Source organism: Telopea speciosissima, chromosome 6, assembly GCF_018873765.1.
Source record: "Telopea speciosissima isolate NSW1024214 ecotype Mountain lineage chromosome 6, Tspe_v1, whole genome shotgun sequence".
Lineage (NCBI taxonomy): Eukaryota > Viridiplantae > Streptophyta > Magnoliopsida > Proteales > Proteaceae > Telopea > Telopea speciosissima.
In genome coordinates, this window is record NC_057921.1 from 56555553 (window position 1) to 56576458 (window position 20906).

The 20906-nt window shown below is 40.7% G+C and overlaps 1 protein-coding gene across 2 annotated transcripts in view; it reads left to right on the plus strand.

The window, feature by feature from the left end:
• The window catches only part of LOC122664050 (isoleucine--tRNA ligase, chloroplastic/mitochondrial), a 95084-nt gene that overhangs the window by 50751 nt on the left and 23427 nt on the right, over positions 1-20906 (plus strand). For both annotated transcript variants that reach the window (XM_043859731.1, XM_043859732.1), the window contains exons 16-17: positions 1278-1409; positions 11150-11278. In XM_043859731.1, coding sequence (XP_043715666.1) covers positions 1278-1409; positions 11150-11278 — 261 coding nt within the window. The remainder of the gene's footprint in view (positions 1-1277; positions 1410-11149; positions 11279-20906) is intronic.

The following is a 20906-nucleotide window of genomic DNA, read 5'->3' on the forward strand; positions in this document are numbered from 1 at the left end:
ATTCTGACCGTCATCTTTGTGTATATAGCAGTTTTTCTATTGGGAAAACGAACTTTGGTTTTGAAAACATAGATATACATGGCTAGGTTCAGCTCTGATACGAAATGAAACAATGTGAAAATCTAGATTATCGATCTTAGATGCAAGCAGGCCCAATGTTCAAAAGTGAAGAGAAGAAATTAGGTTTGGGATACCAATCCCGTATGCACTGCTCAACAACACCAAAATTCTTACTCAAATAATCTCTAATTGATGGGGGTGTATTACATATATAAAGACCTTCTAAGATTCCTAAATTGACTCTTAAAAGAACTCCTCATCCCACTAAAACCCACAATAAAATGAATAAACTTAAAACAGAACTCTATCAAACAGAACTGTATCTAGTTATCAAGTATTCTAATCTAAATTAAACACTTAACACTAATCCCGTGTACTAAATTTATCCCCACTTTATGGGCTTATAAATCCGGCCCATTACAATGAAACCAAGAAAATAAAAGGCCTAACCTATAATATCACTATCCAAAGGTTAATTTCTGCCCATTGGACTGCCATCATCACCTTGTGGGCCTCCCAAGCTTGGGCATAGGCCTCCATATGGGATTAATGTCTAATGCAACTGCATCAGCACTTGCCCTGGCAACAAGGCGCCAAGGCGCTTGGGCACCGGCTTGCTTCTCCGGCACCATGACAACTATGCATGTGATAAAGGTCCCCACATCAATCTCACTGGGGCAAAATTTCAGCTCAAAATTTTGATCCAAGGTTTCAAAGTTACAAAATTGCCATAAGAGGACAATGAATACAAGATTTCAAAATGGCATCTTTGTAGCTTTTAGCCATGTCCTCTGCTTTGTGTCTGAAATTTTACAAATGAGATGGGTGCCACGTGTTTACTTCCATGTGGCATGTTGTGAAGCATTAAACTTCCATAGCCATAGTAAAGTGTGGGCTTACTGCTTTCAATTCTGTGGCTGTTAAAAAGTATTATGATCAAATAATATGCATATTTTCTTTGTATAATTTCCAATGTTCAAGTTTTGGATTGACATGTTAGTGTCAATGAGACTATGACTCTTCTTTTGCTTTTATAGGACTAGATTTCAATATGGAATACTGTTTAAATTCTTTTCATTCCATGTTGTGATTATTCTTCACCATTCATTTATGCCTGTTAAAATATCCTACTTTGAAGTTTTTGTGGAGTATGATGTCATCAAAACATTAAATCCTAGAATTCCGTCATTAATTTAGATCTAGTTATTTCTTTACAGCTGTAATATCCCAAAAGGGAAGTGATGCATGGTGGTACATGTCAGTGGAAGATCTACTCCCAGAAAAATACCGTGATAAGGCATCAGATTATCAGAAAGGAATTGATACAATGGATGTTTGGTTTGATTCAGGTACTTCCCTAGAATGACAATATTCAGTTATTTAGTATATATTCTTTGGTGTGTTTTTTGACATGCTTATGGATTGTTTACCCCTTAACTGCCAAAAATTGATCCTTCGATCTCCTTTATGAGGCTCTAATTTCTGATAATTTCCTTTCTGATCTTTTTGATTAATACTTTTTCCTTTAAGGTTATAGAGTCCTCTTGATTTTTTCTTCCTTTGATAAAGTAGTATAAACATTAATTGGGATTGGTGTATCATAAATGTTAATCAAGATAGCTTTCATGGGGCTGTCATGACATACAAAACCATAAAGTTAGAATGCAAAAACATGCATTTATGTAGTGGACATGCATGTGGATTACGTGCGAGTATGGAAACAAATGTCTCGGTTGAAAGAGATGTCTTGGTTTCACAGGTAGCCGAGATGAGATGGCTGGGGAGTTTAAAAAATACAAAGTTTTGACCTGTTTCAACCTGTTTCGACTGAAACAGTAGTTTCGGAAACTTGGTTGAACCAGCCCTATATGATATCAAGTTTCGATCAAAAGTTGCTTATTTCGCACAAGTTTCTACCATAGTTATCAAGCCGGGAAGGCGACCATGGCGCTTTGGAGGGTCAAAAAACAAGGCGACACCGCCATGGCGGCAAGGCGCCCGCCTAGGCATCCAAGGCGACCAAGGAGCCTAGACGCTAGGTGACGCCTTGATAACTACAGTTTCTACCGAGAACAGAGGTTTCGGTGGTTTTGACACAAGGAGGGTATTTTGGCCCAAAACTTCGGATTTTTTCACACAACTTCGACGTTTTGTGCTTCTAGAAGCTGTATCAAGCTTCCTAGAAAAATGTTTGAACCTTCAATCTCAAAGGTAATAGTATTCTCTTCCCAAAAATCAAATTTTTTGTACAACACATGGGAATACATGCTATAATTCTTTCAAATTTATATATATTAGCAATAATGGCCCGATCTACGACTCTAAGGAGCCGGATTTTTTTTTTTGTAGGTGAATTATTTTTTTTAATTTTCTGTTGTATAAAAACTATTTTCTTACAATATATTTTTGATAAAAATATGATTTATATATGATGGGTGGACACCAATTTAATGTGTTAGACACTGTTGGCCGATCTATGGCGTGACGGTGTCAAATTTTTTTTCCTGTTCCTATTTATTTATTTAAATTTCTGATTTTTGAAAAATAATTGCTGAAATTAAAAAGAAATAGGAAAAATATTATTTTTTTGTTTAACAAAATAGAAAAATAATTAAAGTTTGTAGAATATGTTTTCAACTGTATTTGATTAGTAATGTTATGTTCTTTGATTAATTAATTATTAAAAATAAATTTAAAGGCTAAAAATTGCATACTTTGGGGGAAATTTAAAATATGCTCTGTTGTTTAGGAGTCATATTTGTAGTGTTCTTGTTGCAACAAGTTGGTCAAAACTAGTGTTACATAATGAGGGACATTGCATGGCTGCATGAGAGACTCCTTTCAGCTGACAAGAAGTCAAAGTGTAATTATTGTAAGAAGCAAATAATGGGAGATGGAGCCACTAGATTGAAGGGGCATCTTGCTGGTGGAGATAGGAATGTGACAAGCTCCACCCCCACCCTGGAGGAGGAGGTTGAGACATAGAGAACCAAAGATTCTACTCAGGAGGAGCCAGTGTGTGTGGACCCTAGAACCAGACCCGCCCCCAGCCCGACAGGTTACACCCCCACCCCTAGTCTATAACCCAGATGTTGAGGTACTTTAGATGGATCTTGCACTCTTTCCAAACCCCAAGTATAAACAAAAGAGTTTGAAACAGACGTGGACTAATTTGAAGGAGAAAGTGGGGCTTGCTTTCTCCAAGTGGGCTTTCTACCACAACATTCCAGCCAATGTTAACTGAGGGCCATACTAGCAGCACATGTTAGATGAGATAGGGTCGGCTGACCCAGGAGTGAAGGGGCCAACACCTTATGAGATGTACAATGTTTACTTGCCCCACCAAAAGGAAGATTGGATGGAGTATATTGATGGGTTGAAGCCGCCGATGTGTGAGCATTATAGAGTGACTGATGGCAGATGGTTGGACTAGATCCATTAGACATCTATCATCAACTTCATGTTGAATTGTGATGGGAGGACTGTTGCTCAAGTCTGCTGATGCATCCACGGAAAAGAATGAGTCATAGTCCTTATCATATCATATATACAACGAATCTAGACATACAACCCTTATCTTTAACACCCCCCCCCCCTTCAAGTTTGGTGTATAGATGTCTCTCATGCCCAAGTTGCATACAATAGGATGAAACACCTTACAATCTAAACCCTTTGTGAACACATTAGTTAACTGATTCTCGGAGGTGACAAAAGAATGCAAATTGAGCCTTGTTCAAGCTTCTCTTTGATAAAGTATGTTTCAATCTCAACATGCTTGGTCCTGTCGTGTTGGACCAGGTTATGAGCCATATACCGATTGCTGCCTTGAGCCATATAAGCTCATAGACACCTTGTGCCATTCCTCAAAGCCTGCATTTTCTCTACAATAGCATCCTTCCACTTAGGTTCAGATATAACATCTTTCCAGCCCTAAGGAATAGGAATAGAGGATAGGGAGGAAACAAAGGCCCAATAGGATGGGGACAGAGACTCATAGGGAACAAAGTCAGAAATGGGATGTTCAGTAATGTTCTAACTCCTTTCCTAATAGCAATAAGAACACTATTTTTTGTTAATGAGTATACTCAACCCAGTTTTTTTTTCTCTAGTGTCATCAGAAAAAAAAAAAAAAAAAAAAAAAAAAAAAAAAAAAAAAAAAAAAAAAAAAAAAAAAAAAAAAAAAAAAAAAAAAAAAAAAAAAAAAAAAAAAAAAAAAAAAAAAAAAAAAAAAAAAAAAAAAAAAAAAAAAAAAAAAAAAAAAAAAAAAAAAAAAAAAAAAAAAAAAAAAAAAAAAAAAAAAAAAAAAAAAAAAAAAAAAAAAAAAAAAAACCCCCCCCCCCCCCCCCCCCCCCCCCCCCCCCCCCCCTATCAATGGGAAGATCCTTATTATTTGACTGAGATGGAGGAGGTGAATCAGGGAGTATCGATTGACGTGGTAGGTCAGTCGTAGGCTACCTTGTCCGATCCTTCCGCCGTGAGTATGTGAGCAAGTCTGGTTTGGGTAATTCTGGTATTGGAACATTCTCCTCCTCACTATTGTCTTCTTGAGACTGAGATCTCCCCTTTAATACGAGCATTCTCAATAACAAAGGGACTAGAAAGAATCTTTGGCATAATACTCTCCCCTTCAAGAGATGAATTGAAGTATGGTATGGAAGGTAACATCCATGGTAACAAAGAGAGAGGCGGGAGAGAGGGTGATAACACTTGTAACCCTTTCGTGAAGCAGAGTATCCAAGGAAGATACAACAAAAATCCCGGAGAGCTTAACTGTGAGGAGGTGGAGTTGTGAGGAAAACAAACACAATCAAATACCTGTGGTGGAAGATGGGAGGCAATGGAGGGATCTGGAAGAAGACCAATTGGGGTTTCAAAGTTAAGAACACTCGAAGGAACTCTGTTTATGAAATAAGCCGTAGTTAGGACAGCATCCCCCCAATAAAATTTCGGAACATTCATGGTGAATAGAAGAGAGTGGTAACTTCGAGGAGATAGCGATTCTTCTGCTCAGGAATTCCATTTTGTTCGGAGGTGCGAACACATGAAGTTTGGTATATGATACCATTCTCATCAAGATATTGGCGAGAGCTGTTGTCAATATATTCGGTATCATTATCTTTGTGAAAAATCTGAACTTGGGCATTAAACTGTGTCAAATCATGATGAGAAAGGAGCGGAAACAAGGCCTTAGATTTAGTGCGGAGGAGATATGCCCATGTTAGGCGAGTGCAGTTATCAATAAAGGAAATAAACCATTTGAAACCCCCCCCTAGCTACAACACCAAAAGGGTCCCCACACATCTGAGTGAATAATGGTTTAGGAATTTCATTTTTATTCAAACTTGGGGAATAAGAAGAATGGGTATGTTTAGCCAACTCACAAGTTTCATAGTGAAATTTGTCTGGGCTACATTCCTTCATTAAAGAAGGAAACAATAAACCCAAAGTAGGTAAAGAGGGAACCAAGACTTTGGTGCCATTGGTGCACTTTCTGGAGAGCACTATCTGTCCGAAGAGTATGAGCTGAAATCTGTGGAGGCATAGCAGTGAGAACCAGATCCAAATAGTATAGCCCATCTCGTACCCTACCGTATCCAATCGTTGCTCCCATCACCAGATCCTGAAAAGGATAGTAGGTGGAATAAAACAAGACACAACAATTTAGTTCAACTGTGAGACGATAAATGGAAAGCAAATTAGCACAAAGAGTAGGGACATGAAGAATAGAGGACAAGGATATGGTAGGAGAACATTTAATGATTAGGATCCATCAACAATTCGAACTTTGTCCTTACCCGAACAAGGAAGGTATGAACAAAATAGGTCTAAAGAACTAGTCATATGATCTTACGCTCGTGAATCAAGGAGTTAGGAAGGACTAGAACTGGAAGAGACATGAAAAATACCTGACTAGGTAAGATGAGAAGCAGAGGCAATGTTAGACGCAAAAGGAGAGGTCCTAATTTGAGACATCATACACTATAGAGCAAGGAGCTGATCCAAAGAGAAAGGTTTTGTAGATGCAGAGGTAGGCACCGGAGGAGCGGTTAATGTAGTCCTAGAATAGGAATTAATCCCACTAGGAACTAAGTAGAACCAAGCTTAGGGTAAGCCTGCTGTTTAGGGCTGATTAGGGGCTGTTTTAGGGCAAAATTAGGGTTTAGGATGGGAATTTGGGAATGGGGTTTATAGGGTTTTAATCTGCAGGTTTAGAGGGTCATTATGGTATAAAAATATCTGGATTTGAATAAGTTTTAATTTCCTGCAGAAATTAGGGTTAGGTTTCGGGTTTTGTAAATAAGGTAAACAACTAAAATTATGATTTAAAGTAGGATTTAGGGGCAGGGGTTAAGGTCGACTGTTAGAGGGTGGCTAGGGGGAAGATTCGGTAATATGTAAGGTTTCTGATGGCTGAATGTGTCCCAGCAGAAAATTAGGGTTTTTAGGGTCAATGGAGAAGAGGGATCTTAGGGTTTGGATGGACAGAATGGGCAGCAGCTAGGGTCGAGTGGAGATGGTGATGAGGGGAAGTTATGGTCCAAATCTGATCAGATTCCAATGGAGGAGCAGATCTGAATCAGAGTTTAGAGTCTTCTAGGGTTTATGAAAATAGGACAGAAGAGAAAAGGAATTGATTGGGGAAGGGAAGAAAGGATAAACAGAAAATAATAAATTCAAACTCACTCTCGAATCCTCTAACAGCAGTTTGAATGGTTGAAGGATGAAGCCACCTTCGAAAAAAGAAGATCCTCCCAGCCGTCACGGCGTAAGGAGTCAACCGGATTCCACCAGTCCCTTTCCACCTTGATAGAACCACAAGGATGCACACTCAACAGAGCAACACTCAACAGAGCAAGGTAGCAACTATGGCAGCAAACAAAAAGCTTTTCATTAATCAAATTCGTGCTCAAGGCTTTGCCCTCTTACAACCTTATATAAAAGACTCAAAAATAGACTTTTATTCTAAAAACGAAAGGCCTAACCCAATCCCTAACCTATTAGATAACTTAAACTGATTAGGAAACTAAAATAGACTCAAAATAGAGTCCTAATGACTTAAAAACTTAAACTACTTAAAATAAAGAAGATTCCCTACTAGCTAATAGGATATAAGAACCTCTTAGCCAATAGGATCACTTCACTTAAATTAAACCAATTGAACCAATTGGATGCAACCAATTCTAAACCGGTTCAATTTAAAAATAGGAAAATAAACTAAGTATTGGGTTAATCCCGTATGCAACCTATATGCCCATAGTTTAGGCTCATTAAAGTGGCCTAATACATAAAAAACCCTTGGGAACAAAGGCCCAACATGTATATAACCCAACCCTAGGCCTATTTCTAAAGAAATAAGCCCTATTTGGTGATCATTCTGCATCAGCGGTCCCAAGCTGGAAGTTGTTAGCAGTCTAAGAGAGAAGTGCCTGGTAGCAGGTAGAACCTTGTTTCCCACCACAAACTCCCTTAGGACGACCACGAAGTTTCCAACATGTCTCACGGGTGTGGCGGGGCTTGCCACAATAGTCACTTTTAATGGTTTCCCTTGCGAGGGGGCAAACTTAGCACCCGAAGATTCTATGCTTCTAGGAGTAGTAACCAAAGCAGAGTAAGTGGGAATAATAGAAGGCATCATGACAGAGCGGCGACGGGCTTCATGCTGAACCAAGTCATACGCCTGAAGGAGTGTAGGGAGTGTGTCTCTACCGAGAATGAACACAAATCTGATCATACTCCGGATTCAGGCCGTTAAGAAAGTTATAGATCCGTTCCATCTCATGCTTACGCTGAAAGGCAATGGCATCAATCGTATAAGGCATGGGAATAGGATGATAGAAATCCAATTGTTGCTAGAGAGCATTAAATGCAGCATAATGGGCTGTAAGGGACAAATCCTTTTGAGTAGTCTCGCAAACCTGTCGAAGGAGCTCATAGATTTGTGCATAATTACTAGTGTAGGCATATGTTTGTTGTACGGCATCCCATAACTCCTTTCCAAAATTCATAAGAACAAAGCTAGAGCTGATTATAGGTTCCATGAAATTGAGGAGAAAGAACATAACAAGTGCATCATTAGCTAACGAAGGATTTTTTGCAATGCCTACAGTTGACATAGGGGTGTTACTCGTCAGGTACCTTGAAAAGTGATTACTACGAATAGTCAGTAGTCAGGCCCTTGACCAGGCAAGGTAATTAGACCCATTTAGCTTTGTCGGACTCGGCTGGAGCGATGGGTTATGGCCATGAGTCCCAACACGGCTCACCTCACTACTCCCAAGTCCCCCTAAGGTGGTGCCAGTAATGCTACTCTTTGTCATAGAGCTGTAATCACCAGCAAGTAATGGGCTACTGAAATATTGATACAAAAAAGGTAAAGAGGGTCTGGGTATGTCTAACATATCATAGAAGCACGCAAAAAAATCAACACTAGAAAAATTCAAAGGAGTGAGGGCCTTGATGAGGGTGCAAGGGTGCGAGAGGGCCTCGGTTAAGCCGTTGGGGCTTGGCATCAGGGGCCTGTTGGGGCTTGATGGAGAGTGCAGAGCCTAGGCAAGGCTTGGAGGGGCTGCGACAAAGAGCACATGGACCTGGAAAGTCTGGCAGTGCGTCGTTAGAGGCCAAGAAGGCTCAGTAGGTTGTTGGTAAGGGCCTAGGAGTCCTAGTGAAGGGCCAACAGAGGTTGTAGGGCCTGGAGGTGATGTCGGGAGGACCACAGATGCCCGACTAGGGCATGTGAGGGTAGATAGGGCGGTTGGGGTGCAGGCAGTGATGGAGGCAGGGGGCTAGGGATGCCAGTGGTGGGGTAGCAACAACCTAGGAGGTCTAGCGGAGGCTAGTGGAGCCCAGCGTTAGGCGGGCGGCGACGGGGAGTAAGTGGAATAGGTGCTGTGACATTTGGTGGTCAGTGCAGTTAGGTGGAGGACAGTGGGTCAGGCAGTGGTGCGACATACGTTAGAGCATGTTCAGTCTACCATGCTTGACTGCAGAGGCCAGAGCCTAAGATCTTGTGATGGTGACCCTACTGGCGGTGGAGAAAAATAAAAAGGATTTAAGATCATATTAAACTATAACCTAGTGCTCTTTGATACGATATGATGTGTCTCTTAAAATCACCCTCCAATATGATACCTGATACAAAATCCTTGATGATGATGATGGTGGTTGTGATGATGGAGCCAGAGCCAGAGTCTATCCGATTCACAACATTGACTCAGTTTAACCATGCTACCCAAGATGCTGGCCATGATGTATGTGCCCCACACGTCCAGGTTGTACCAGAGACCTGTGCTGACCATGGTGCACCTCCCCCGCATGTGCAGGTTATACCAAAGGCCCACGCCGCAAGTTCAGACCAGATGAGAGCATGACAACATTGACATGGAGATAGATGTTTCTTCCATGTTTAACACACTTGGAGTAGTGGGTTCAGGCAGCCAGGACAGTGACATGCACCATCATTTCCCATAGACAAATCTAATGTCGGGTATGGTGTGTTTGATCAGCATGGCTCTTCATCATCTTTAGTTTGCACTACTTATGATGATCTGTCAGACTGTCACAGGGTGTGGCATCTTTCATGGATTGCATCTTCTCCTTCCCAGGCCCCCAATAGCCCTATCAGTCCAGTCCACCAAGCAAACACAGCGGAGGCACGTTTGCATCATCTTTCAAACCTAGTGACTTATATCCAAGGTTGGGGTACCTAGAGTATGTGTATGATGAGACATATCAGACTGTTGTGATGGACTTCGAGTCTTCCTTCCAACATACCATGACATGGTCATCCTTTGCGAAAGAGTCAGAGGAACAGTTTCATCAGCAGCAGTAATCTTCCTCATCTTTCAAGCCCACTGGAAACTCTGTAGTATTGACCTGATATTGGTCAAAACCCGAAATAATTCGGTTTTGACCAGTGTTTCAACCCTGGTCGAAACCGACTTCTTAAACCTTGTTTTGTGGCCAAGGAGGAAATGGCTGGATGTTGCATCGAAAGCTATGTAGATGGTGTCAAGTTCGTGTTCGGTTGTCCCCCACTTTAGGGGAGTGAATACTTTGTAAACATAGGCATTTTGTAAGGGACTAGTATAATGATCTGATTGTGGGATGGTTTCTCTATTCTGGTCTCTCACTGTTTTTGGATCATATAAGGTAGGAATTTTTATGTTTTGTGGAGGGCCTTGGGTGGGCTATGAGTTTCTTTGTATAGTTCCTGTGTGTACAGGAAGCTTTTTGGTTTCTTGATCAATTACCTTTTCAGAAAAGAAAAGAAAGCAGACCATTAATGGATATATTCATTTATTATAGGGCATTGATGTATGGGTATTAATGTATTATCTTCCCCCCTCTCTCCTTCCTGATCACTAAATGTATGGGTACTGTCAATGTTATCAAGTTTTAAATTGGAATTGTCATTCTATATCTATCAAATGGTATGACATTTATGGTCATCAACTCAATATAAACCCAGGTTCATGTATTGGAAACAAGTTATCCACGAATTGCCCAAGGTATTATTTGCATTCTAGGATGCTTATAGTGGACTTAAATTGCTTCCCCTTATAAGGGGTAAAATAAATCTCTTACCACTCAGAACTGTCTATCAGGAGTCGGCAATCCTTCTAATCCTTGGCTACTTGTGTGAATGGTGCTCGAAGAATATCAATGAATATGAGCATGCTTCCAGCATGTTGTTGATTTTTTGGTACTAGCTGTTACATTATTATACATATTTTGAAAAAAATGCAATAGAGCCACATTAATTGGGTTACCTAAACAACTCATGCATGATACTCCAACTTGCTAACTAGGGCTGCAACTTCTATGATCAATTTGCCTTTAGAGGCATATATATCTGTGATCAGTAAGAGGACTGTTTGTTCTGTAATAGTTAGTTGTATTAATCTATATAGACATTACTATTACAGTGGCTTGTCTGACAATTTTGTGATATTCTGTGTATGCTTCATGCATGGTGATATCCACTTTTAGTCTTTTTCTGTTGGTGAATTGGCAATTGTCCAAAACTTAATCAAAAGTTGCATTATGTTCCTATGTACCAGCACCTCAGTTCATAATATTTCTGTTTTAGGCTCTTCTTGGGCTGCTGTATTGGAGAAAAGAGATGGCCTTAATTTCCCTGCAGATTTGTACCTTGAAGGTACAGATCAACATCGAGGATGGTTCCAAAGTTCCTTGTTGACAAGTATTGGTACAAGAGGTAATAGATGTTTAAATGTGTTAATCAGTATTGCTCAACATGTTTATGGATTGATCTCACTTATCCTTTTCCCTGACATTTAAATTAGATCCGTATTCAATTTTAAATGCATACTACTAATGAAATAAAAAAAGTTAATGACTGCCTTGTAAGCGGGGGAGTCAGGGTGCACGAAGAGTCTCAATATCATTTATATGAATTTGTTTTCATGCACAAAACATAAGCGTTGGCCCCATTTGGTTAGATGTGAAGTTAAATAAAAATTTCATTGGTATTAAAGTGAAATGAAAGGGTTAATATAAAGGAACTTTTAATTGGGTCTCTTAGATGTAAAGTGGTATTAGAATTGAGAAACATGTAGGAGCCACGACATAGAAAAATAATGAGTTGAAACTCTTCTGATAATATCTTTGTAGAAAATGGAAAATAGTCATTCTAGGTAAATTATTATCCACCAAAAAAAACATATTGAGACATAAAAAATTTGCTACAACCTAACACATGGAAACTGACTTTTTTTTTGGGTGAACAAATATATTACCATAGCTCAGGAGGGGGAAGGAAAAGAGGGGAAGGGATATACAAAGAAGGGAAAAAAGATGGGGAGGGGGAGAAACAACAAGCCAACCTACGCAGAGGTGGAGGGAAATAAAATAGACAAATCAAGACCCCAGGAGACAGCGATATGCCTGTTCCTTGGGGAATCCAAAACAAGACGATGACAGGTACAGCTGAGCTTAGAAGAGACATCGAAGGAGATGGCTTTCCAAATCAAATCATAAGATTGAGAGTTGGAAGTCCATCTCCTAAGGTTCCGCTCCATCCAAATATGGTAGATAGCAGCTCCAGAGACCAGCTTACTGTTTGCAAGAAATAATAACCGCAAGCGTACGGATCAGTTGTAGCTACGGGTTGAACTCAAGGAGATGTATGCCACTCTATCTTACTCACTTTAAAGTAATGCAAAGTGAACCAAATTAAAGTGTAGATTAAACTAATGATAATTAAACTAACGCGTCCTAACTCACAAGCATCTAACGAATTAAATTGGCATGAATTGAATTGACGTCCTAACACATATCCATCTAACCTATCAAAACTAACGCGGATTGGAAGAAATAAATTGCAGCCTCACACCACAACCACATAAAAGAAAATAAAAGAAGAAAGAGATTAGAGAGGGAGAATGAGACTAAGAGATTAGAGATGTAAACCTGAAGGTGCTTGAACCGGACTGAATTTGCTTGCTTCTCACACTTGAAATGGCGCTACCAAATCTGAAATTAAAACAAAAAATAATTAAATTAAAATCCTAACATAATGCATGATAATAATAGTGAATAAAAATAAAATCCTAAAAGCATGATTGAATTAGGGAGGTAGAGAATGAGAATAAGATAATTAAAATTCCTAATAGAATGGAGGGATTAATGGAGATGAGAATACTAATAAAATAAAGCTACTAGAAGAAGGAAGAGGTAGAGAATAAGAAGAAGAAATTAGAAACTAGAAGAATTAAGAGGTTAAGAAGAAGAAGAACATAAAAATAAAAATAAGAAATTGATACTCCCTTCTACCAAAGTTGAAAGTGCATGAACTAATTAGGCTTTGCATGAATATAGTTGAAGAAGCTTGAACACTTGAACAATCCTTGCATGGCTTCCTCTTCCAAGTCTCTAATTCTTCTCACTAGAATTAGAAGCCTAGACTAGAAAGCTTTAAAACTAAACTAGAATTAAATTATTACAACCCAATTGAAGACATAAAATTAAAGCATGAATCAAAAGCATTACAACCATGGAATTGAAATCATAAAATCAAACTAGAACTTAGAAAGCCAAAAACTAGAAGAAGAGAAGAAATTTCACTCATGAATTGAACAACTTTACAAGAGAGAGGCTAGGGGTATTTATAGGGGGAAGGGGAGGAGAGGAGAAGAGAGGGAGACAGCCCATGGTTTTGGGAGAGAGGCCTCCTTCTAAAACCGTGGAGGGGAGAGAGAAAGGAGGAGAGAAATCCAAAAATAAGGGAATATTCCCTTCTCCTTCCTTTACAATAAGACTTGATCCCCAAGAAAAAATAGAAACTAAGAGAAATATAAATCCTAGCTACATAAACCTTCTATTTTTCAAAAAATAACTTTCTAATTCTAAACTTGTGCTTCCTTTTCCTTGTAGGAGTCTTCTCCAAAAGAAATCTATCCAAAGTAAAATCTCAAAAGTGCCTTTGGAGAGAGAGAGAGTGATGACTAGGCTTCCCACTCAACAAATAATACAATACCCATCATGTCTTCTAAAAATCATGGAGCCTTGTGTGGGAGGAGAGATTTTAGGTGAGAGGGAAGAAAAAGAGAAAGAGATAAATAGGAAAAAAAATAAGATAGAATAAAGATATGGGAGAGATTACGCAAGTAGAAGGGAGTTGGGGATATGGGAGTTAGTTAGGGATTAGAGGTGGGAAGGTGAGGTGGCATAAGAGAAATGGAAAGAATTTAGTGGAGGGAATAGGAAAGAAGAGAGAAACGTGAGAGAGATGGGTGTGTGTGAGATGAGAGACCATGAGTGGGAATTGAGATGGAAGAGAGAAAAAATAGGGGAGAGGTGGTGAGAGCCGTGAGTGGGATGAAATTGTGAGAGATAGATTAGGAAAGAGGGAGAGAGAGAGAGAGAGAATCCGTGAGAGATGGAATGGTGAGAGAGTATCTTTTCTTTTTTCTTTTTTTCTTTCTTTCCTCCTCTCCTATCTCTCCTATTATTTCTCCTTTCTTTCTTGCGCAATTCCCATCTTGGCCGATCCTTGCTTGCAGCCCACTTTCTAGTCAAACTTCTAATTTGGATATGAAATTCCTCCTTTGTCCTTGGTTGCTTCAGTGAGAATTATTCCCATCCTACCCTAGGTCACATGTGAATAGGTGTAGGTCCCATGTGGCTTTTCTCTCTCCTCCAATAGTGAAGAATGCAAAAAGAGGGTAAATGCTTGAGAGGATCTCAACCCTTGATCATAATTGTCTTCCTTGATGCCAAATATAACTCTCCAAAAATTCAGACTGGCCTAGGCTTGCAGTTCGGCTCATTTCTGGTCCATTATTCTCTTACGGCTTGAAAATGATAATTGCTTGCATTATGGCCTAAACGAATGCGTACTTGGATTCCGTCACGTCCATTTAGCTCAAAATTTAGCCTTGAACACGGCCATGCAAAAACATTGGGCAGCTTTACGTGTAAATTTGGAGATGTAGCCCCCGATAGTCCAGAATAGTAATAAATAGCCTAAAAACCTGAAAAGCACAAGAAAGCACCGAGTAACTCTATCCAATGTGGTAAAATGTATGCTTTATGCCCTAAGATTTCACACATAAATGTGCTCATCAGATTCCCCCACACTTGAACGTTACTTGTCCTCAAGTAAACAAAAACAAAAACTAATCTAGAATGCAAAAATCGTAAATCGCTTTCGTAGGAATCACGGTTGCACTTAGCATGTGCAACAAGCCTTTAAACCCCTAGGTTACCCCTAGTGAACGAGTTTAGTCTCGTGGGTGTTTGCAGTGAATGTACACCGAAAATTCAATAAGCCAAAAATATGCTGCAAATTTTAATCATGGCATGAGTAGGATAGTGCATACAAGCTCTAAGAATGCTCAACTAAAGATTAAGGAGCCAAAGATTCCCCCACACTTGAATTTTGTCACCCCACATCAATTCAAGTAACAAGCATGCATCATGATCAAGGGATCTCCTCATATCTTCTGAACACTACTCACCTTCAAGTAAACCACTCATAGCATCGATGGAACCAAAGACTTAGGCTTTGAGTATTTTTTACCATACTTTCTTTTCAGGCATTAAGGCAAAAAAAACACCTTTCTTTCACAACATAAACTCTATTTCTGCTCCACTACTGTTCTCTGAATGACATGGTGGAGCATACACCAAACACCCAAATACTTGGTAGCTTCGCTTTTTGCATATAATAAAGGCTTTGAGACATTGATGCTAGAATTTTTTTTCTTTTTTTTTGAGTTTCCTTCCAAGGAATTTCGAACAAGTCACCCTGCTTCCTGAGGCTACAATGCCCTGTCTAGTCCCAAGGAATTCCACTTTCCTTTCTTTTTTTTTTTCTCTTTCACTTTCACTTCCATGCCTTGCCTTGCCACAAACAAATTGATCTCAATTACTGGCCAAAAGATCAAAGGGTCCATAAAATACATAGAGAAATCTAGCCATCAAACGAAATAGTGCTCATATTTTCCAACTCAATCCCTCTTACAAGATACACACCAATTACCGTCCTTGAAAAGGGATTTTTTATTATTTCGCATGCTAGGGCACCTAATTCCCTCTTTCTCTCGCTTTGCAATCAAAGAAACATATGCACAAAACCAAACTACCGCCACAATCAAAATTCACAAAATTCACCAATTAAGTCCAACACACCCTCCCACACTTAATTCATGCAGTGTCCTCAATGCATGCAGAAAAGAAAGAATAAGGATAAGGGAGGAGATGAGGGGGCTTACCAGATATAATCAACAAAGAGGATCATGAAGAGTCATGAGCTCTACAAAAAGTGCTAGGGGCAGCAACAAAAATCTCAATCCATGGCCGGTAAGTGTAAAAAGAGCTTCAGAACCAGAAAATACTCGACCATGAATTTTAGTAAAGCTAGAAATAACATGGAAGTTAAGCACAAATGAGAAATACCCAACAGGAAAATCTGTCTGCATGGGACAGTGGAAAATGGAGGCAGTGAAAAATAGTCCATGTAGACAAATCCTCCCTAGAGCGACTCAAAGAGGTGGAGGGAATCCATGATTGGAAATAGAAGAATGAGAGGCCTTTGAGAAGATCATCAAATCATCCGCAAAAGCCAGATGGGTAAGGTTGATATGCTTGCATTTGGGAATAGGAGAGATGAGATGAAGATCCGTTTTGGATTGAAGACTTCTAGAGAGAACTTCCAGAGCGAGGGAGAACAGGAAGGGGGAGAGGGGGCAACCTTGGCGAATGCCCACTTTGGAGTGGAAGAACCCGGCCGGAGAGCCATTGACAAGAACGGAGAAGGGGGAGGAGATGCAGACATATAAATAGAAAATAGTCATTCTAGGTAAATTATTATCCACAAAAAAAAAAACATATTGAGACATAAAAAATTTGCTACAACCTAACACATGGAAACTGACTTTTTTTTTTGGGTGAACAAATAGATTTCCATACCCCAGGAGGGGGAAGGAAAAGAGGGGAAGGGATACACAAAGAAGGGAAAAAGAGGGGGGGGGGAGAAACAACAAGCCAACCTACGCAGAGGTGGAGGGAAATAAAATAGACAAATCAAGACCCCAGGAGACAGCGATATGCCTGTTCCTTGGGGAATCCAAAACCGGACGATGACGGGTACAGCTGAGCTTAGAAGAGACATCGAAGGAGATGGCTTTCCAAATTAAATCATAAGATTGAGAGTTGGAAGTCCATCTCCCAAGGTTCCGCTCCATCCAAATATGGTAGATAGCAGCTCCAGAGACCAGCTTACCAATGGTGTCGCATATAGAGGACCCAGAAAAAGTCATGTCCAACCAAAGCCATTCTCGCTCAAAGGGTAAAGGTCTCCTACTATGGGGCCATATCGAGGAGAGGGCTTTTTTCCAGACGATAGAAGTAAAAGGGTAAGCAAAGAAAAGGTGGGGAGTGTCCTCAATACCATTCCAACAAAGGGCGCAAGTAGGGGGGACAAGGATGTTTCGGTGAAGCAGGAAGGCTTGGGTTGGGAGGCACAGGCGAAGGGATCTCCAGGCTGTGAAGCTATGGCGAGGTATTAGCCTTTGAACCAAATAAATTTGTGCCAGGGAACGGTGGGAGCAGGCTCACGAACAAAGTTCTAGGCTGAGCTAGTGCTAAAGAGGCCATTGGGGGAAAGCAGCCAAAGGATCTTGTCCGCATGGGAAAGGGGGGAGAGCTGGCCAAATCTGAGAGGCTATAAAGGGATTAACGTGGGGGAGGGGGACCCGGAGCCTAAGGAAATGAGGGAGGATAGAGAGGAATCTTTGGGAAAACCAGAAGAATAGACCATTCTGGGGCCAAAGACACAATAAAGAACTCCAAGAGGATGCCAAGGGTCAAGCCAGAGGGAAGTGGTGGTGCCATCAACGATAGAAGAAGAGATACCACGAAGGGCAAGGGAGCGGAGGGCAAGGATCTTGCGCCAAATCTAGGAAGAATTGGAGGAAATGGCAACAGTCCAGATGGAGTCAGACTTGAGAAGGTGGGAGTAGACCCAATTGACCCAGATGGAATCCTGGCGGGAGGAGATTTTCCAAATAAACTTAAGAATGCCTACGGAGTTGGAGTCACGGATGCGCCGGATTCCCAGACCTCCCTCGGATTTGGGGAGACAGATAGACTTCCAGCTAGTAGGATGGAGGAATCTTTAAGAATCATTCCCTTTCCAGGGGAAAGCACAGAAGAGGCGCTCCATGGCCTGGATGGTGGCTTTGGGCAATCCAAAGATCCCATTCCAGTAGATGTAGGAAGCTTGGAGGACAGAACGGATGCAAACAAGACGACCAACATAGGATAGGAGTTTGCTTTTCCATAGCTGGTGGCGCTTGCGGATATTATCCAGCATAGGAGCACAATGGTGGTTAGAAAGCCTGGCTGGGATGAGAGGGAGACCGAGATATTTAACTAGGAGGGAGCCAATGGAGAACCTAGTCAGATGCAGAGGGGAGGGGAATCTTTATCAGAGTCAAGGATGCCGGGGAGAAGATTTTGGATTTGATGAGATTAATGCGGAGGCCTGAGAGCGACTCGAAGAGGTGGAGGGAATCCATGATTGGAAATAGAAGAATGAGAGGCCTTTGAGAAGATCATCAAATCATCCGCAAAAGCCAAATGGGTAAGGTTGATATGTTTGCATTTGGGAATAGGAGAGATGAGATGAAGATCCGTTTTGGATTGAAGACTTCTAGAGAGAACTTCCAAAGCTAGGGAGAACAGGAAGGGGGAGAGGGGGCAACCTTGGCGAATGCCCACTTTGGAGTGGAAGAACCCGGCCGGAGAGCCATTGACAAGAACGGAGAAGGAGGGGGAGGAGATGCAGGCATATATCCAACGGAGGAAGGCAGGGGGAAAGCCCATTTGAGAAAGCACATCGCAGATGAAGTCCCAACGGAGGGAGTCAAAAGCTTTGTGAAGGTCAATTTTCAAAAGGGCAGCTAGAGAGTAGGCTTTACGGTCAAATCCTCGCACGATTTCAGAGGAGAGGATGATGTTGTCGGCAATGCTTCTTCCAGAAATGAAGGCGGATTGGTTGGGGCTGACCAGGGAGGGAATCACAGCCTTTATTCTGTTGGCAAGGATCTTGGCAATGAACTTCTATAAGAGGTTGCAGAGGGATATAGGTCTAAAATCAGAAAGTGAGGTGGCTCCATCTTTTTTAGGGATGAGGCAGATGAAGGTCTGATTGACCTGAGCCAGCTGGCTAGGCTTGAAGAAGAAGCTACAAATGGCTTTGAAAAGGTCTCCTTTAATAGACAGTAGCTCAGAAAGAAACCCATGCTGAACCCGTCAGGGCCAGGGGCTTTGTTGGATTTGTGGGAGAGGATTGCCTTAGAGGTCTCATCATCGGAGGGGATGGCAAGGAGGGAATCCTCAAGGAGAGGGTGAATAAACTTGTTAATGAGGTCAGGAGGGAGGGGAGATGGGGAAAAGGGGGGAGGATTGAACTGGTTGGAGAAGAAAGAGATGGTTGCCGATTTGATATCGTGAACCGAGGATAGGGGAGTGCCATCAGGGGAATGCAAGAGGGTGATGGAATTAGAGTTAACTCTAGCTTTCAAAAATCTGTGGAAGTAGGCAGAATTGGAGTCTCCCAGCTCCAACCATTTAATGCAGGATTTTTGGCGCAAGAACCTTTCCTCAAGGGAGGAGAGCTCCTCCGAGAGCTGTTTCTCCTCCAGGGCAAGCTCCGGGTTGAGAGCTGTTTCTCCTTTGAATGCAATATGTCTTGATTACATTCTTCTTTTGGCTATATACATTCACACATTCATTCACTTATCTCATTTTGGTTTGTAAGTGAAATTTTATTTTACTTCACATCTACTAAACTGGCCTTTGTTTAACCACAGCTTCAACTACTTACATCAGCAAGCCAAGCCAAAGAGTAAAAGTTGGAATTCTTGTTGATTACATAAAATGCCATGGTCAGACTGAAAAGAGAATGGATTGAGACCGACAGTAATAGCTGAAATCATAGTTGTCAAGGCACCGCCTTGGCGTCCAGGTGGTTTTGTAGGGGTCTAGGCAACTGTCGCCTTAGTGCAAGGCACTTTGCACTAGTTGTGGTAGACCCTGTACTAGCACTTATTTATGCTAAATATCATCATTTTCTTAATATATTATTCATAAAGCAAATACCCCCTATTTGAATCCAATAAAAATAGTTAAAAAAAACAAAATTCCAAAAGGATAAAAAGTCAACCCCCAATTCAAGAACAAAAACTGGATTTTTGGTGGTAGGTGACATTTTCAACTTTTAATTATTGGGTTTTTTCTCAAATCTAAAAATTTTATAAATCTTAATGTGGTAAAATATTGCTAAAAACCAATAGTGCAGTAAAATATTCATTTGTTTTGATATCTAAAAAAATATTTTCATTTAGATTTTGACAGCATTCACACATACCAAATAAGGTTTGACCGGAACATAACTTCTTCAATATAACTCAAGATTGAACTCATTTAAATAAATTTGGATTTGTTGGAAAGCTGGTTTTGTGCTCTACACATAGTTCGAGAACTCGCGAGATCTCGCCGAGTTTCTCGGTATTTTGAAAAACCGAGACAAGACCATAGGCGATATTAAAAAGTCCAATTTCTCGTCGAGATCTCGACGAGATATTGGATCTCGGTTTCGGTCCACTTTTTTACCCACCTAACAGTTAAAAAGCCCACCTAACTCGACAGAATTCGCCATATCTCGGCGAGTTCTGTCCAAAACCCCCAAAAATCCTCTCTTCTTCCCAACTGGAGTACATTAGCATTCGGAAGCATGAGTATAGATACTAGTAGTGAGCATCAGTCGTGGCATTCATCTTAGCCTCATCATGACTATGATTATGGCCAGGAGAGCACCGGTTCTAAATATAGTACCTATGGTCAATTTGGCCAGTCAACACATGAGTTCGACAATCAAAGCACTGGGTCTGGTTTTAGGCACATATTCCCAGTCCCATACATGCCTCAATATGACAGTAGCAGTGGATCTCACGCTTCATGGCAATCGTCTCACGCCTCATGGCAACAACTATACCCTAGGATAGGGAACTTGGAATATGCTGATGACAACTTTTATATGAATGTTGTGGAGCACTATATGCAACAGTGTAGCAACATTATGTCATGGGAAGACTATGTGGCACGAGTGGGAACTGAATACGTGATTTAATCTCAGTTTATGTGATGATAGTTGTAACATTGTTAAACAATTTGATGTATCACTTTGACATTTCTATTGCTTATTAAGTTGTTTTACTATTAATTGAATGTTTTGCTAGCTTTCTATTACTAAATTATGTCATTTATGTGTACAGTAGGGTATTTTAGTACGTCGTCGCCTACCAACTTAAGGTCTG